Source organism: Chelonia mydas, chromosome 10, assembly GCF_015237465.2.
Source record: "Chelonia mydas isolate rCheMyd1 chromosome 10, rCheMyd1.pri.v2, whole genome shotgun sequence".
NCBI lineage: Eukaryota > Metazoa > Chordata > Testudines > Cheloniidae > Chelonia > Chelonia mydas.
The window spans coordinates 2,188,587-2,208,194 of record NC_051250.2 but is presented as its reverse complement, the minus strand read 5'-3'; the positions used below and the strand labels follow the sequence as shown (position 1 = coordinate 2,208,194).

At 41.0% G+C, this 19,608-nt stretch overlaps 1 protein-coding gene across 25 annotated transcripts in view; it reads left to right on the top strand.

The window, feature by feature from the left end:
- The window catches only part of TNRC6A (trinucleotide repeat containing adaptor 6A), a 166,346-nt gene that overhangs the window by 103,207 nt on the left and 43,531 nt on the right, over window positions 1-19,608 (top strand). For 22 of the 25 annotated variants that reach the window (XM_043523873.1, XM_027821079.3, XM_043523880.1 and 19 more), the window contains 2 exons: window positions 13,148-13,238; window positions 17,649-17,670. In XM_043523873.1, the coding sequence (XP_043379808.1) occupies window positions 13,148-13,238; window positions 17,649-17,670 (113 nt within the window). Of the gene's footprint in view, window positions 1-3,658; window positions 3,708-9,925; window positions 10,224-13,147; window positions 13,239-17,648; window positions 17,671-19,608 lie in introns of those variants that run through there. The other 3 variants (XM_043523884.1, XM_043523875.1, XM_043523882.1) reach the window with 3 other exon arrangements.

Below are 19,608 nucleotides of genomic sequence, written 5' to 3'. Positions count from 1 at the left end.
CAGGGCAGTCAAGCTCCCCCCGTCTCTTCCCCCAGCGTGCAGGGTTCCTGCCCCTCCTCCTCTCCCTCCCTACCGCCGATCAGCTGGTGGCGCTCGCTGCTCCAGGGAGGAGGTGGAGAAGAGGTGGGGATGGGGACAGGGGGTGGAATCACGGCATATCCCCTCCAGCCCCCTGCCATGAGCCGCTCAGGGCAGGGGGCTGGGAGCACCCCTACGACCCCAGCCCTCTGCCCTGACCCCTGCACCCCCTCATACACCCTCCCAGCTCTCTGCCCTGACCCCTGCTCCCCCCCACACACACCCCAGCCTCCTGCCCTGACCCCTGTACCCCCCCCCCACGACCCCGGCCCTGACTCCAGCACCCTCCACACACATACCCAGCCCCCCACAGCTCTTGCCCTGACTCCTGTACCCCCTCACACTCCCTCAGCCCTGACTCCTGCACCCTCCTCACACGCCCCCAGCCCTGACTACTGCACCCCCACACACATACCCAGCCCCCCACACCCCATGTCCTAACTTTTGCACCCCCTACATTCCCACTCCCATCCCTCGCACCAAACGGAAGCTGCCCAGGTAAACACTCCACCTCCAAACCTCCTGCCCCAACCCTGAGCCTCCCCCTCCCCCCCAGTTCTAGCTCCTGGCCAGACCCTGCACCCCAGCCCTGTGCTCAGTGCACTCCTACCCTCAGCTCAGTGCAGAGAGAGAGGAAGAGAAAGGGCTAGAACCAGGGAGAAGGTAGGTACCCACTCTATGTGGGCAGGGCCGGGATCGCAGACCAGCAGTGGGCTGAGCGGGGCCGGCAGCTGGGACCCTGGCTGGCAGGAGCCAGTGGACAGAATCCCAGACCGGCAGCAGGCTGAGTGGCAGCGGGCTGAGCCACTCAGCCCACTGCCGGTCTGGGGTCACGGCCGCCACCCCCCACTCAGCCTCCTGCCAGTCTGGGGTTCTGGCTGCTGCCCCTTGCCCGCCAGGGTCCCGCTCAGCCTGCTGCTGGCCTAGGTGAACGGAACCCCAGGCTGGCAGCGGGCTGAGCGGGCCGGCAGTGTAAGATCAGCATTTTAATTTAATTTTAAATGAAGCTTCTTAAACATTTTGAAAACCTTGTTTACTTTACATACCACAATAGTTTAGTTATATAATAACTTATAGAGAGAGACCTTCTAAAAAACATTAAAATGTATTACTGGCACGCAAAACCTTAAATTAAAGTGAATAATTGAAGACTCGGGACACCACTTCTGAAGGGTTGCTGACCCCTGGCCTAAAATATAATTGGATTCAGAATAGAATTAGGTAAATTTATGGAGGACAGGTCAGTCAATGGCCATTAGCTAACTGAGATGGTCAGGGATGCAACCCCATGCTCTGAGAGTGTCACTCAGGTGTGCCTAAGTCTCTGACAGAAACTGGGACCGAGCGACAGTCCGGGTTACTTAATTCCATCTGAAGCATCTAGCTCCAGCCACTGTTGGAAAACCGAATATTGGGCTAGATGGACCATTGGTTGACCCACTGTGGCCGTTCTTACATTCTTAATGTAGGGAAAAAATGAAAGAACATTAATTGTGAGAACCAGGGATTTCAAAACTGGTCAAAAGTTATGCCACACTTGTTTTCAGAACATGGTTTTTAACTTGATATTCTTTTCAGTTACTTACCAAAGGTAATACAATGAGTAAATGGCACAACTTTTGACGAGATTTGAAATCTCTGAATCTCACCTGTGAGTTTCGTCCCATAAACCACTCTTTCTCTCACCAAGGAACACCTCTTTCTCAGGCATGATTACACTAAAAATTTAGATCGACATCACTATGTCACTCAGGGTTGTAAACGCGATAGTTAAACAGACCTAACCCTGGTGTAGATGTGGCTAGATCAATGTGGCTAGTTACCGCTGCTTGGGAATTACCTACATTGACAGAAAAACCCCTTCTGTCAATGTCAGAAGCATCTACTCTGCGGCGCTAGAGCAGCATAGCTGCTACCTGCATCTGTGCTGCTGTATCACCCATAGTGTAGACACTGCCTTGGGGGGGGGGAACGGCTTGGTTGGTGCTTCGAAAATGGCTTGATCTATACCCAACCCTGAGGTTGACTTAGCTAAGTCATGGAGGGGCATAAAAAATTCACACCCTGAGATTCAAAGTTCAGCTGACCTAACCCCTGTATAGAATTCTTCGTTGACCTAGCAACCATCTGTCGAGGGGGTGTTTTCACTAAGGTGATGGGGAAAACTTTCTGTCACAGGAGCAAGTGTCTACGGTGCTGCAGCGCGTAGTTGTGCTCCTGTAGTGTCTGTATCCTAGACATAGCCTAGGTTGAACAAAGAGCCAGTGATTCTGAATGCTCGTTTGTATTTTCTTTTACTTGTATGAACCAGATTTATGTTGAGTGAGGTATAATTACTGAGGCTTCAAAAATCTGATTATCCATTTTGGAATTAAATTAACTGCCACACTTATCTGGCACTCCGTGTACTCCTAATTATATAGATAGTAGCAGCTTCTTTTTTCTCCTCAAACAGAGTATAGTCATCAAATTTAAAGGTCCCTCCTGAAAGGAAAATCCATTTACATTTGCTCTGTTGTCTTTTCAGATAAGTTATTTAAATGGAAGGCCTCTGCTTCAGTCTGAAATTTGAATGTGGTACAGTCTGGGTATTTCATGTTCAGTTGGTCTAAATTGAAAAATAAGGTTTGCATTTCAATTAAGACCATTAACTTTGAACATATTAATCAAATTATGTTGTAGGAAAAGGAAATTACCCACACATACATGCATTTTAGTGACGTGTGAATGTGTGGTGGTGAAAATAATAGAATTCTTCTTGTATATTTCTCATAAGAACAGCCATACTGGGTCAGACCAAAGGTCCATCTAACCCAGTATCCTGTCTTCCGACAGTGGTCAATGCCAGGTGCCCCAGAGGGAATGAACAGAACAGGTAATCATCAAGTGATCCATTCCCTGTTGCCCATTCCCAGCTTCTGGCAAACAGAGGCTAGGGACACTATCCCTGCCCAGCCTGGCTAATAGCCATTGAGGGACCAATCCTCTATGAATTTATCTAGCTCTTTTTTGAACCCTGTTATAGTCTTGTCCTTCACAGCGTCCTCCGGCAAGGAGTTCCACAGGTTGACTGTGCGTTGTGTGAATTTAACCAGAATTAAATATATTGAGTTCCTAATTTTTGTATGCCTTAGCTGGGAGATCCAAGAATACACCTATGATGCTTCTCTGAGCACCTCTGCCATATTAAGTCAGTGGGAGAAATGTGATCAGTGAAAGAAACTAGTTCGCTTCTTAGCTTTACATCCTGCTTTTAAAATTACTTTCTGTGGCATTTCTTGTACAGTAGAAAGTAACGAAACTAAAGATGACACTTTGCACACACAAATGCTAAGTGCTATTCAGACATTACCAACTATTAATATCTGAAGTCATGGGGTGGGAAATAGTTGTGATAACACTTTCACTTCTTATGGAGCAGTGTTAAAAATAGTTTGCCATTTATTTTAATGTTGTTGTGTTCTGATATATGTGTTATGCTTCTTCTGTTGATAGAGGCACACATTTTAAATGTTGTACATTGCTAGAGAAGTGACATGAGGGCCAAACAGGATCTCACATGTTACTGTATTTTTCGCAGGTTTTGGCTTCCAGAATCAATTCCTTTAAATAGATGAAAATGGAGTTGTGTAAGTTTTGATGTTTTAGGAATTTTAGGATTGGTGTGTAGAAACTGAGTCTGTGGCAAAACATTTTTACTATATTGCTTAGTGTATATATATGAATTAGTCATCAGTATTCAAGATGAGCTTCAGAGTTGCAGAGTAAAACAGTAATGTTATTTAATGTAAGTACAGCAGGTTTGGAGCCAGGTTGACTAATCTAATTTCATTCACCTTTGTTGTACCTACTTTCACACTAGGAATATTTTTGCTTTGAAAACAGTATTCAGGATGAAGCTTACTCTTTAAAATGCATACGTATTTTACTCTGTATTGCTTTCCAAAAACCTGAATGACTCTTTCAAATCAGTGATCTCTGCAGTTGGTACAGTACTAAAAAATTCTGGTACAAAACCCTGAGTTATTTAGTGATTTCCTTAACACTTTCTTGAGATAAACTTGCCAGGTTAATACAAATACTGTAAATATAATATGCTGCAGGAACAGACAGGCACATCAAATAGGCATCGTGCAGTGTTGGCAGGTTAATTACATAATGCTGCTTATACTCGAGAGCTTACAGAAGTAGTATCTTTCTGAATTAACAATTAATGAATTTTAATTTTCTTCTACAAAATAAAATAAAATGTAAATGTATTTCATATCCTGGAAAAATTAAAAGCTACTGATACTATCTAGAAGTTAGTTTTCTTAGAATAGACTGACTTCTGACCTGTGTGCTTTCTCCATTAGCTGCCATAGCAACTAGTCTGGGCTGAAAAATAAATACACTGAACCAAGTCCAGCTGAAGATCAGGGCAAGAGCTTTTGATATAGACAGAAATGCAGTGTGTGCAAGTACATGGTGATGCACAAATGTGGCTTTAATTTCTACTTTTAACTGTTGTTTCTACTGCAGATCTATGGTGGATCATTATCTCCTACTCTTAGAGCAGCATAAGAGCTGCTCTCATTTAAACTGCCTGTAGCAGTCACAGAAAGCAGAAAATAGACAAGGATCAGTGTGATTTCCACCCCCCCTCCCCAAACCGTGCCCCTCTTTCTGTAGCCTCACCTGGTATGCTGGCATTGAGGAGGGTGTTAGGCTTATGAACACATGTATCAGCCTTCTGCCATTGCAGAGCTCATCTTTGCAGCAAGGCAGACTTATGACCAAGTTATATGAATGGTAAAGCACAGAATGGCTATGCTGCACCCTTATGGTCCTGCACAGGTCTGGGACTTGCGAGTGTCAAGTGCAAACAAATATTACACATGCCTTTGTTTTGAGATCTCCATGTGTATTCTCCAAGAACATACATTTTCTCTTGCTGCTTTAATAACCTGAGCTGTCTTGTTTAAAAGTAGAAATAACACTCACTCTGTCTCTCGAAAATCTTGACTGAGAGCAAGATTGCCTGGCCCGTGATCAGTATTTTTAAGAGAGAAGATTTTGTACTGCTTTACTGCTTTGTACTTCCATGTGGGGAAAAACTCTAGAACTATTCGCCCATACTTAGCCAAAGCACTCTAGAGCCCTAGAACATTTTGACATTGTGAGCAATAGTACATGTGTAACACACCACATGGCTCACAGGTACTTGCAACAGGCACCCAAAAAGTGATAGAGAGGCAGAAGATTGGTGCACAAGAAAATAATGCTGTTTCAAATTTAGGAAGGTACTATGACAGAAGGAATAAGAAGTGTGGGGGACCTTGAAAACAAGGACAAGATCTTAAGCTTGATGCAAAAGGAGAGAAGATTCTAATGAAGCAACTTGAAGGTGTCCATAGTGGTGGCACATTCAGCATTGAAAAGAAAGCAGTTTGTCTTCTAGTAGTTTTATTTATTAATTCTCATATTGCAGAAGTGGTCTGGTCATAACATGATCCCGGTTGTGCTTGGAGCTATACACGTAGGTACACGATTCCTGCTCCAAAGAACTTCTGTTCTATGGAGACAAATTAAAAAGAATGGGAAAGGAGGGGAAATTATTATATATGTAAAATATGGTACATTTTTTAGGTTTGAAATTACATTACTTCTGCTTTGGTTCTTCTCTGTTCTAATCTGGGTAAGATATTTTTACCATCTAGAGTCAATAGATCAGTTGTTAAACTGATAGTTTAAAAAGCAAAAATACATTTGAGGAAAATGTTTGTCAGCCCATAATAAGATCAATTATATTGTATTTAGGACAAAGTTAATAGATATTTGGGTTCTTATGTCCTGTCTTATACGTACTCTGAAGTTTGGGAACTTTCCTTTCTTTTTCAGTGCTGTGGAAATGTACTGTCATGCCACGTGCTTACAAGCAATGAAGTTTAAAGATCATTGTTGTGGCATTGTTCCATGTTGGAGGAGAGTCACTTTAAAGGTCAAGTTGGCCTTCTGCCTCAACCATAAGATTCTTCAGCAAGATGTTGAGAGATGGAACTCAAATGAGCAGCAATAATGGTGATCTTGGCCTTCTCAAAACAGCTGGAACTTTCTGCAGGGTGCTTGAACGTAATTGCTCTCCCTCAAGTAGAGTGTACCCACAAAGAGAGGCTGCTTTTTAGTATTACTTATTTGGGCACTGCCTAAAATAACAGACAGTCTGAATGGGAGACCTTGTTCTGTCTGTTGGAAAGCTAGGAAGTATATTTATGTAAATTACCACGACAGCTGAAACTGCATGGTCTCAGCAGCAGAACTGAGTTAAAGGCATATGTGGCTCTTCCCCATAAAGACACTGAAATCTGCCTCCACTTTAAGCCCTGTTTCCACTGTGATGCAACATGGAAGCTGGCTCTCTGTGTTTCTAAGTTTTCTAAGTGTGCAAATTAGTCTTATCAGTAGTTTTCATAGGAATTTGTTTGGTATGTGACTTTTCCTGTTTCTCCCTCTTCTGTATTTGCATACTAAAAATGCAGTAAGTAGTTTTACCTTTTATTTAAGTTAAAAAAAATCTTGTTTTGCTGTTGGAAACTCCAGTTTCATAATTGTATATAGGGTTGGAAATTTGAGCGATCCAAAAACACTTGGTCAATTTGCTGGTCAAACATTGCTCAAATATGTCAAAAGTGGTTAATATTTTAAAGCACTAATTTATTAGAATAGTAACAGTAGTAACAAAAAGGAGCAAGACTTTATGGTGTCCAGTAGACTTAGCTTTAGATATTTATACCTAATTACAAAAACCAAGTTACTTAACTGAGTTATTTTAACTCCCAGAAATGTGAAACACAATGAAATGGAGTTCTAAAAAAATGAAAGAATAATTACTTTTTTTAGCAATGTTAAGTTGGCATTTCAATGTGAATATTATTCAAGACTGAACAGTTAAAAAGAAAAATGAAATAAAATAAACACATAGGAACTATAAAAGTCATTTTAAAATGCACTTATGCTAGGTAGGCAGCTGGCCAGCTCTTCAAGCATCTTGCTTTTCATTATCTTTATTGACTTCATTTGTACCTTTGTCATCATTTTAATGTGCTTTGTAAACTGCAGTGTGCATTGATGGCCTGGTATACAAATAAAGATATACATACAAACTTAGAATGTTTGTTCTAGAGAATTCCAGCCAATCAAGATGCTCATTTTTCAATTAGTTCACCTTTTTCCCAACCGGTGACAGTATGTAGTAAAGTAAGTGGTCAAGGCATTTAAGTAGGCTTGCTAACACTTGGCACCATGATGCAATCAAAAATGTAGGTCTCCACCTACATCAAGGCATTTTTGCGGGAATATTTGACCATGGCCAAATTGGTGGTCAATTGACTTTATTTGGTTGGTCAATTGACTACCTTGCCAAGCCTAATTGTATGTAACTTTGCTGCCAAAGAAAAACTTTGTAATGATAGCAGCCAAGCAGTCTTTGGCTTCACAATGTTGAAATCATCTAAGTGGGAAAGTGCACATCTTCCCTAAAAAGCCACGTTTTTTCCCGTCAGTGCTTTTAAATAGACCATAATGTCTTGTGGTGAGTGAAGCTGAATTCTGAGTCTACAGATGAGAGAAATAGGATTAATTTTAGCAAAGTAGCATTAGCTAATCAGTAAACTTGCAATAAAAGTACCTTCTTTTCCCTTACCCCTTCATGCTCTCTACCCCCCAAAAAACCAATTAAGAATTAAAATAGCTATTGGACTCTCAAGTCTGCTATTTAACTCTCTGTCCTAGATGAATAGCATGGCTAGTACCTACACAGCTTTACACATTCAAAGGTTGGACTTGAAAAATTTGTAGACACACTAGCAAGAAGATGATATAAAAGATGGGGAAGAGCCAATAGCCATGTACAGATCCAGCAGCTCCAGTGCATCAGCTGCTGCTCATGGAAAAGATTCAGAAAAAGGCAACAAAAATGATTAGGGATATGGAGCAGCTTCCATAAGAGGAGAGATTAATAAGACTGGAACTTTTCAGCTTGAAAAATAGATGACTATGGGGGGAAATGATAGAGGTCTATAAAATCATGACTGGTGTGTAGAAAGTAAATAAGAAAATTATTTACTCATAACACAAGAACTAGAGGTCAGCAAATGAAATTCGTAGGCAGCAGGTTTAAAAAAAAAAAAGGAAGTAGTTCTTCACAAAATGCATAGTCAGCCTGAGGAACTCTTTGCCAGAGGATGTTGTGAAGGCCAAGACCATAACAGGGTTCAAAAAAGAGCTAGATAAATTCATGGAGGATAGGTCCCTCAATGGCTATTAGTCAGGATGGGCAAGGGTGGTGTCCCTAGCCTCTGTTTGCCAGAAGCTGGGAATGGGCAACGGGATGAATCACTTGATTCCCTGTTCTGTTCATTCCAGCTGAAGCACCTGGCGTTGGCCACTGTTGGAAGAGAGGGTACTGGGCTAGATGGACCTTTGGTCTGACCTCGTATGGCTGTTCTTTTGTTTTTCAAAGCAGTAGGAGAGTGGAACTAACATGGGTTCTAATCCGTTTCATTGCCCACAGAATTCTGTATAGCGACCCTGGCCACCTCTTGTCAATTTAACTGCTGCTGCTTGACAATTTTAGGCGTAGCAAAGAAGGTAGAGCAGTTAACCTTCCAAATGTGATGCAGTATTGTTCTCCTGAATCTGTAGGCAATCTAAGGATTAAGGACCTCATTTTAGAAAGCTTAAATTCTGCAGAAATTAATGGATTAGGTACCTTCTCCCACTCTGGGAAGCTGCCTACTTACCAGTAGTAAGTAGGCTAGTGGATATTTAAAGCCCCATTCAAAGTACTATACAAACATTAACTTACTTGCAGCACCCCAGAGGAAATTAAGGCAGAGGGTGAATGTCTTGCCCAAGGCAAGGGAACAAACTTTCAATTGTGTGTCGTGGTCTAGACAACACTGCCTCTGCAAGATGACCAGAAGAAAACTTTCAAACTTACTTGTAATCTTGCCTAACCTGCCAATCTAGGAAGTATTACTGAGATGAGAACGCAAGTCAGTGGAAGCATTTTCAGACATTAAAGTAGCAGTGGAGTGTCTTGTGAGTGGGCTTTCTAAACTTCCCTAATATAAAAGTTTTTTTTATTGGACTGTAGAATTTTGAAGTAGTTAGTTCTAATAAAGCCCCCCACTAAATCTCTCTTGGGGCAAGTGAACATGTTCCTTACCTGCAGGTGAGTCCTTAGTAGCTGCTGCTGTTTCCTTTTTATTGTTAGGTTTATCTTGTGCCTTTCAAAGTTCTCTTAGTTTTTTTGTGTGTGTTTAATGTGAGCCATCTTGATTACAGTACTACTGTAATCTGCTGAAGAAAGGCAGATTACTGTTGTCAGGGATATCTAACTCATATTCTCAAGAACATTCTAGACTATCCTGGACTTGCTGCACCCTTAACTTATATTCACTTTCTCTTCTGCCTACTCCTGCAGTCTTGTCCTTCTGCCACTTGTGGTTCTCTGCAATTCCTCTTCATTTCAGCCACATAGTCACTTCAGTCTACACTACAAACTTCAGTGCCTTTTGAGAACTTCTTGCAGTGTGTTGTGGGATAGAAATGACTCACCCATGGATCTCTGGAGCTCGGTATCAGGTTCCCAGCATGCAACTTTCTCCATCCCATGATGCCATCCATAGCCCATAATTTTCCATGTCTTTTTTTTTTTTAACGCCCACAAACCTGTGGAACACTTTTGCCTGTCTCTCTTCTTGGCAGAAGCATGGAGCCCTCAGAGCTCCACGCTATTCTTGTGAATGTTACAAATACAGGATGCATGATTCTCCTGTATTTGTTGACCCTTAGGAAGTACCAGAACAACAGGGGAACATGACAATTTCTTTGAGGACAGTTTGCTGAGAGGTATAGAGACAAACAATTCAGGGTTGTTGCCGACATTCACAGAGCAGCTGCAGATGGTCGAGCGCCGCTTCTTGGAGCGAAAAACAACCACTGATTGGTGGAATCACATCGTAATGCGGGTTTGAGATGTTGAGCAATGGCTGCAGAACTTCTGGGTTTGAAAGGCCTCATTCCTGGATCTGTTGTGCTGAGCTCATCCCAACCCTCTCGTGCAGCAGCACCACAATGAGAGCTGTGTTGACAGTGGGGAGGTGAGTGGCTACCACGTTGTGCAAGCTTGCGATGCCGGATTGCTACTGTCGGTGTGAAATCATTTTGGAAGTGGAAAATCCATAGTGAGGGCCATTCTTGTGCAAGTGTGTATTAACGTCCATTAATCACCTCTTGCTATGCAGGACTTTGATTCTGGACAATGTGCAGGACATAGCACATGTGTTTGCAATAATGGGGTTCCCAAACTGCAATGGGGCAATAGACGGTTTGCACATCCCTTTTTGGCTCTAGCCCATCTTGCCATTGAGTACATCAGCAGAAAGGGCTTCTCTTCTATGGTTATGAAAACATTGGTGAATCCATGGGGACACTTCCCCAGTATCGGTGTGGGCTGATCAGGGAAGGTACGTGCCACCTGCATCTTAAGAATACAGGACTTTTCGGAAAGCTGCAAGCTGGGACATTTTTTCCTGACTGGTGAATATTGAAATGCAAATGGTGATTCCAGAGGACTGAGCTTACCTCTTGTTCCCCTGGCTTATGAAGCGGTACACTGGCCACCTTGACAGCACCAAGAAAAGATTAAACTACTGGCTCTGCAAGTGCAGAATGACAGTTGAATGTGCTTTTTGGTAGATGGAAGGGATGCTGGCGGTGTTTACTCACTAGATTGAATTTCAGTGAGAGATATATGGTTATAGCTGCCTGTGGTGTCCTGTATAATATCTGTGAGGCAAAGGGGAAAAACTGGCACCAGAGAGGAGGTATAGGTCAACCATATCTCTGCACCATTTGGGAAGGTGGTATTACTGTGTTGCTGTAACAGGGTGCTTAAGTTGGCTGTAGACAATTTTGAGTGTAGACATGTAGACATATGCACAGGTTGACCCAAGGTGACTTATGTTGACCTAACTTTGTAGTCTACTCTAGACCATCTCTTCAAACTCTTTTCTCAATGGAAAGAGGTAAATAATGGGGTCCCCCAAGACCCTCTTCTGGGACCTGTGCTGTTTAACATATTCATAGATGATCTGGGAAAGGGGGTGAATAGCGAGGTGGCAAAGTTTGCAGATACAAAATTACTCAAGATAGTTAAGTACAGAGCTGACTACAAAGAGTCACAAAGGGGTCTCTCAGAACTGGGTGACTGGGCAACAAAATTGCAGATGAAATTCAACGTTAAGTTCGAAGTAATGAACACTGGAAAAAATAATCCCAATTATACATACAAAATGATGTGTTCTAAATTAGCTGTTACCACTCAAGAAAGAGCTCTTAGAGTCATCATGAATAGTTCTCTGAAAACAACTGCTTAGTGTGCAGTGGCAAGCAAAAAAGCTAATAATGTTCGGAATCATTAGGCCTGGGATATATATATATAAAAAACAGAAAATATCCTAATGCCACTATTTAAATCCATGGTAAACACACACCTTGAATATTGCATATAGTTCTGGTTGTCACATCACAAAAAAGATATATTAGAGTTGGAAAAGGTACAGAGAGAGGCAACGAAAATGACGAGGAGGTTAGAACAGCTTCCATGCAAGAAGAGATTAAAAAGACTTGGGACTGTTTAGCTAGAAAAGAGATGGGGATCTATAAAATCATGAATGGTATGGAGAAAGTGAATAGGGAAGTGTTATTTACTCCTTCTCATAACACAAGAACCAGGGGTCACCCAATGAAATTAATAGGCAGCAGGTTTAAAACAAACATAAGGAAGTACTTCCTCGCACAACCACAGTCAGCCTGTGGAACTCCTTGTCAGGGGATGTTAAGGCGAAAAACATAATAGGTTCAAAAAAGAATTAGATAAGTTCATGGTGAATAGATCCATCTGTGGCGGTTAGCCAAGATGGTCAGGGAGACAACCCCATGCTCCAGGTGTCCCTAAACCTCCAACTGCCAGAAGCTGGGACTGGACATCGGGGATGGATCGCTTGAAATTTCCCTGTTCTGTTCATTCCCTCTGAAGCATCTGGCACTGTCAGAGACAAGATACTGGGCTAGATGAGCCACGAACTTGACCCAATATGGCCACTCTTACTTTTTTTATTACCTTGATAAACTTCCTGTAGCCTGCAGTTTACTTAAACCTTACTGTTCGTCTTTGTTACTATCTTACCATTTCTTGCTGCATAGTCTGTAGGAGTACTTGCATCTTCACTGCTCTTCGATTTCAGCTTTCCTTTCTATTCATATGTTCCCGTTCTTGTTCAAAGGACTAAATTCCATTCTAACTGCAAGAATGGAGTGCTTTTAAAACTGCCTAGAAAGTGAGAATAGAATACATCATAAGGCTGCACAGCTGCATTGGTAGTGAACATTGTGTTGCATAAAGTATGTAAGGATGAATTGAAATTTATGTAAGAATTTCCTGGCTCCAACTCTATTAAACTATGCTGCTATTTTAATATTTGTCTGCGGAAGCTGGTTATGTCTGAAAGAAGATGTGGCAAATTTGACATGTAAAAGTTCAATTTCAGAGCTAATTCGCAGCAGAAGGTAAAGATGAAATAGTATTGGAATCATACCAACCCTTTAGAGCTAACACTGACTTGTGAATTAAAGTAAACTAAAAAGAATAAGCCTTAATTATGTCCTTTGGTAGAAAGGAGGTACCATATATAGAATGGTACTGCACATGGTTTTTGGTGGGGGTGGTTTCAGTTTCAGGGATGTAGAGGAAGGATCTCTGCTCCTGGATGTTGCATATTGAAAATAGGCCTATTAAAACACACACCATAATAAAACCGTTTACCACTTGTGATGTAGAGTGACAGTATATATTATCTTGATTTAGACTAACTGATCCCTTTAGAAATTTTATGCAGTCAACAAATTAGGGATAAAATTCCCATATCTCTTTAAGATCACTTCTAAAAAGAGTATAAATGAAGAAATAGAAATGTCTACTGAATGCATTTTGGGAGAGTTAATTACAAACTGTGTGGTTCAGGGATTTAGTGCAAGACGAGGAAGAACAGTTGATGGAAGAAAGGAAAAAGAGAAAAGAAGACAAGAAAAAGAAGGAAGCTGCTCAAAAAAAGGTATGTGGATCATTTAAGTTTTTTTTTTAAAAAAAGAAGGATTTGGCTTTGTTTTTTTTCTCAGCCTAATTTTGCTTTTTGTAGCACAGATGTTAAAGATAAGCCTATTTTTTTTTAAATCTAACCATAGCACTTCCAAAGCACAAGGCAATCATCAAGGAACTGTTTTACTGAACATCTTTACTGAACTTGCAGGCATAGTTTCTTCAAAGCTAAATTTCTTGTTTAGATATCCATTTAGCTCACAGATCTTCAGTTGATAGGGACATTTCTGGATGCAAGCCCATGAATACACAATGTGAAGACTGACACAGTATAAAATGTTTTTTAAGATAGTTGTTTTTAGCTGTTAGCATTATTTTAATGCATCTGATTAGCCTCCTGTGATGAGTGTGACTCTTCATCACATATGCTTTATCAAAGATGGATAAAATTAAAACACTGGCAGCAGGGAGTGGGGTTTAAGACTAATTATGGTAAAGTGCTTTGAAGATATAAGAGCATTGAATAAATACTAAAAATTATTCCTGAGATATTTTAAAAGAAAAATACAAAATTACTTTTTGGGTAATGCTAAAACAGTATCCGTCAGTCATTGGTATTTAACATTGTAGATGCCCTGGTTGAAAGGAGCCTGTAAATCTGGTTAAGAACATATCTCCATTTCAGACTTCCAGTTCCTTTAAGGAGACATCTAAAATAAGCCTAGTTCTCAGTTTTTTTCTTGATCCTGCTGATTAATGTTAAATGATCAGTTCATACGCAGAAAAATGGCTAGTCAATTCTGCAGCCCAGACCTCTTGTCAAAATAAAGGGGTTTATCTCATTTACATAAACTAAGTACATACCTAGTTCTGTTATCTCCCCCCCACCCCAACCCAGTCCTCTTTTCCTGGAACACTCCTTAGAAGAAATGGGGTATTTGCTTATAACCCAGAATGAGACCCTCTGTAATCTTCATAGTAGTGACAACAAACTGCATAAGGACTTGCTTCAGTAGTGTACAACTCCATCACTAGTGCTCAAGTACAAATGCGTAAATCGTTTTCTGTTAGGGTTCAAAATCTTTCAGCAATGCCCTTAACTGGAAAGGAGATTGTCTTTGCTCAAGGGATTTTGGCTTCACTTTTTTCTGAGATGGTGCTTCATAGACGTCAATGCTGAACACTGCATATTAATATAAGGGCAGGTCTATATTCCTGCTTAAGCCAATCTAATTTGGGTTGCTCAGGGGTGTGAAAAGACACCCCTCCCCCCCCCCCCCCCCCGAGTGATGCAAGTACAGTGAGCTAAGCGCTGTCCACACCGGCGCTATGTTGGCTGGAGATGCTCTCCCTCTGGCATAGTTTCCGTCTCTCGTGGAAGTGGAGTAATTATGCTGACAGGAGCGCACTCTCCCGTCAGCACAGAACGTCTTCAGCAGCAGCACGACTACATCAGAACAGCTGTGCTGATGTAACGCTTCTAGTGTAGACCTGCCTGTTACCATTGCTGGAATCCTTGCCCCAAAATGTGCTTGGTTGGGGTTTTTTGGGTCTGCAGCAGAAAGCTTGACTCATTCCATGACAAACTATGCACCAGAGAGAATTTTTTTTAAGTGTTTTAAAGAAATACTGAACATACACAGCCTTGTAACTGAACTTTACTGAAATTCTGTCTAAACTAGTTCCTTTCTCCATGTGGCCATGCTGACTGTCCTTAAGAAGCCAAAAGATTTCCCCTGCTTTCACTGTAGAAGCAACAGAATGCTAAGTGTTTTAGGCTTGATTCTTCAGAAATGTAAGTAGTTTCTCTGTAGGGAGAGCAGTAGAATGTAACTAGCTTGCTTGCGGCCCTGGAGAAGCTCGGGCTCTCTAGACTAGGAAAAAGCAGTTTTTAAAAACAAGTTAAGCAAACGCATTTCAATTAAGTGGTGTCTAACAATGTGCCAGCACACCCTGTACAGACAGGGCTTGACACCTTTAAAAATGTTGGCTGGTTATGATCTGCTTTAGGCTCCCTAGCTAGCATTTAAAAAAAAAAAAAAAAAGTAAAACCTTGTCTGTCCTAGGTGCCGACATGTTTTTAAACACGACTTAATTAAAATGTGTGAGCTAACTTAAAAAAAGGTTTTGGCTTTTTAACTCCCCTAAATAGGGCTGATTTAGAGTCAGTTGGTAGCCTTTGCACCTGATCATTGTGGACAGTTGAGTCCAACGCACTACCTATAGAGATGCAAAAATTTGCCTCCTTTGTTTTCCTATTCCTGAGCCACTGCTGGAATTGTCAGTTAAAGATCAACTTGAAGCTCATTCAGCAGAGCTGTGGCAGTGATAAAATCCAGCCTCAGGCATATATGATCTCCTAAGATTTGTAAATCATCCAGCTGGAAATGGTAGTATTTTTACAGAACAGTACTGTCCGAATACACTATTGCCCAGTCGGTCTGTTTTTGCCGAGGTATAATAAATGGTAACGTCTGTATGAAGTCCTCAGGTCTTCAAGTGAGGTGTTTGGGGTTGGAGGGCTAGGCTAAGTTGAGATAACATTATGGAGTGGAAGACATGTAGAAAGATTTTAATATTGGGTAACAGCAAGTTTCCTGACATGTATAATGGGCTGTTTGTTCAGTGTGGAGAAGTTCTTGTTATAGTCTCCCTGTTAATGGGACAATTTTGTGATGTCTCCATTCAGGCAGAAGTTTTGGTGGGAATGGCAGGGTTTGGGGATGTATTCAAGGAAGTCTTTTTCCCTAATTTCAGTGACTGGGCCCTGGTGGCTGTGATGACTGTTCTAACTTAGGTGAGGTAGGAGAGAGCACTTTCCAACTTGGTAGTAGTAAAAATATTATATCATGGTAGTACCTAAAATCTCCAACCGGGCTTCAGATCCAATAAAACTGGGCTTCAGATCCCGCTGTGTTGAGAACTGTACAAACATAGGAAAAAGACAATCCATATACACGGAGGAGCTTGCAATCTAAAGATGCATACTGACAAAGGGTAGGGCAGGAGGTGGTAATACACAAGCAAATGAATGTGGTGGAGGGGAGAAAAGACACAGCTTTGTTTGATACATGAATTGTATGGGGGGGGGTGTTTTTGTTTAATGGATTCAGAGGAAAGGAGTAGGAAAAGACAGAAGAGGAAGAATTATTACAGTGAGGATGTTACTTGGCTTCAGAAGGGGAAAGGGTCTGTTTCATGCTGCCGTGGAGCACCTTATATGGGAGCTCTACTGTTTTATTACACTTTGTATCCATACAAGCATGCTGAGCTCTAGGCACAGAACAATAATTGCACATACAAAACTCAGCAGTTCAAAATTACTATAAAACTTCCTTAGCCATCAAAATAAATTTCTCCTCCAGATTTGACAGCGTACACTTCCTTGCTTTTATCAGTTGTTGGGGTAAAAAAATTAATATGAAGTACAGAATTTGCTAATACTGTGAACTGCTGATTTCTTTAACAGATGGGTGGCCATGATAGTAAAGGGCATTATTAACTTTTCAGTATAATCAGCTCTCACTGTTTCTTACTGTACTAATATTTAAAAACAATAATGATCAAATCTGTCAAACTTGACCACTTCTCAAGGATTTCATTGCAGAGCACTGTGGTAAGGTCTCATATTACTAAGTCATAATTAATTTTAATGAATATTGTATACTGCAGAACATTTATTATAACACTAACATTTTATGAACACACATGAAAGGGATACTGTGAAGTTAAACCTCAATTCTGCTTTGAAAATATTTTGCTCTCTGTTACAGTAATCATCTGTGTTACTTGTAAGTCAGAGCTCGGGGTGGAAGGGGGGAACCACTATTTACTTGTGCTTTTGAGAGCACCTTATGTACCGTCTTCTCTTGTGTAATTAGACCTGCACATATAGGGGGCGCTTCAATACAGCAGCAAGAGAGAAACATTTTGTTACCTCATGATACAATTTATCAACGTAGACCTTTTATCTTGGCCCGTTCACACAGGTAACTCTAAAGGTAGCTTGTCAAACTTCCGCAGGCTCTTGAAAAGTGAAGATTTTAGATTTGTTCTGCATGCGCGCACACACTCTCTCTCCTTTCTGAGTTTTTCTGTTTGTTATGATTGGGGATTGTTTAATCTGTTCAGTTTTCATTAGCTAAATTAAAAATTGTTCTACCTCCTATGACTTTTGCCATGCAAATAAATGCTGATAATTTTAACCCATTTTTAAAGGAACGCAGTCTAAACTGGGTTGGATTAGAAATGAATGTGTGATCCATTTGGTCTTGTGTTAGTATAATGTTTTTAAACAGCTTTGCAGCCATAAAGTGAGGGCTGGTGGAAAAGGCAGGAGTCTATTGTGAGACTATACAGATGCAGGCAAAATATCAGAAAAGAACAATCTGTACAAATTATTAACACTGTTTCTTTTTTGTTGTAGGCCATTGAACAAAAAATCAAAGGTAAGTTACTTTAAATCTATTTATATTTTGTAGTGTTTGAGTAGGTGTTTTAATTTGTGTTTGAGTTAAAAGGGCCGGGGGGGGAGGTCTGAAACATTTTGACTCAGCCTTAAAAGTTAGGGTCTGGGAAAACATAGAGTGCCAATGGTATATTTAGCAGTTAAAAAAAAAAACAGAAAAGGTAATGGAAAATTGTTAATAGTTTGGTATATTCCTTCACTCTTATTCGCCTTTTCTTAATTATTTATACAGCACTGTACATACAAGCAGTGTTCTACTTTATCTTCCTCTCCTTTATTTTTCTCGTCCTCTTCTCCTTTCATTTAAAAAAAATGCCAAAAAAATTGCATCCTCCTACCAATCCAGCCATATTGTAGGTCATGGGATGTAGTTAATCTGTTTGAGGCAGTTCTTCCAAATGTGCTGTTCGTGCAATTGGACATCAGAGTAATAGGCACAGTAATTGCCCATCTATCATTGAAATGACACATCCAGCAGTTTCATTTTGGTGTAAAGGGCTCGGATTCCCATGTCCATGAGCTCTAATTTAGCTCAAAAACAAATTGGGAGTATTGTGATTAATTTGAATATTTGTATTATATATTTTGATTCCTTTCAAGTACTTGCTATATTTTTAAGATAAAGAAAATATTTATCTACTTAACTTCCTTTTTCATTCTAATTCAGGTTGTGTTCGTTGTATATTTATGCAGGGGGCTAACATTTGCTAAATCCTTTCTTTAGAAACACTGTTCCGTTAAATATTAAGCCTTGAGACAAATTACTAGAAATTTTTTAACAGTGAAGTGTGTTAGCTAGTCCTAATAGCTCAAGATCAGGTGGTGAATTCTGCATATAAAGGTGCTTTCTCATCCTGCTGTCTAGTGTATGCAGCAGTAATTACCTGTTACTTTAAGATGAGTTTATATCTAGTTTCCTCAGTTTGCAGTGGATTAATTGAGTTGACAACTTGCACAGAAAAGCTAAATTCTGTAGCGTAATAGGCTCCTAATACACTAAAGGTTGTGTGGGTAGGAAGTGTTTTTTAATGATCTATTAGAAATATATAAAAACTGGTGACAGAAATCAAAGGAATAAAAGTACCTTTACGTTTCACTGCTTTGAGGCAAAAAGAGCTTCTACGTTGTGTGTGATGGGGGTCTTAATGCACTGTCCTTTCCATTAATTGGAGTTATGAACCTACATTAGGAGACTAACTTCCTTAAATCCTGGATCTGCAGCCATCTTGTGCATCCAGTACCATTGCCTACAGAATCTGGCTCTTAAGGCTTGATCCTGAACTCGTTAGGCAGTGGGAGTTTTGCCATTGACTTCAGTGGGTTCAGGACTGAACACTTAATGAAGATGGCAGACAGAATCATAGGACTGGAGGGGACCTTGAGAGGTCATCTCGTCCAGTCCCCTGCACTTATGGCAGAACTAAGTACTATCTAGACCAGGGGTCTCAAACTCAATTTACCTTGGGGACCAGTGCCAGTTCTCAAATCCTCCCACCAGGCCAATAACGTCACTGAAGATGGTGTTCAGAAAGAAAACGTTTATATTGTATGATGGTATCTCTGTCCCTCTCCCACAGCCAATGGGAGCTGCGGGGGGCAGTGCCTGCAGCAGACATTGCCAGCAGCATGGCTACATGGGTCTCTTCTCCGCGGGCCGCAGTGGGGAGGTTCTTGGGCTGCAGATTACCAGTGGCTGGGACTTTGAGACCCCTGATCTAGACCATCCCTGACAAGTGTTTGTCTAACCTGTTCTTAAAACTCCCCACTGATTGGAGATTCCACAACCTCCCTAGGCAATTTCTTCTGGTCCTTAACCACCCTGACAGGAAGTTTTTCCTGATGTCCAGCCTAAACCGTCCTTACTGCAATTTAAGCCCATTGCTTCTTGTCCTATCCTCAGAGATTAAGAAGAACAATT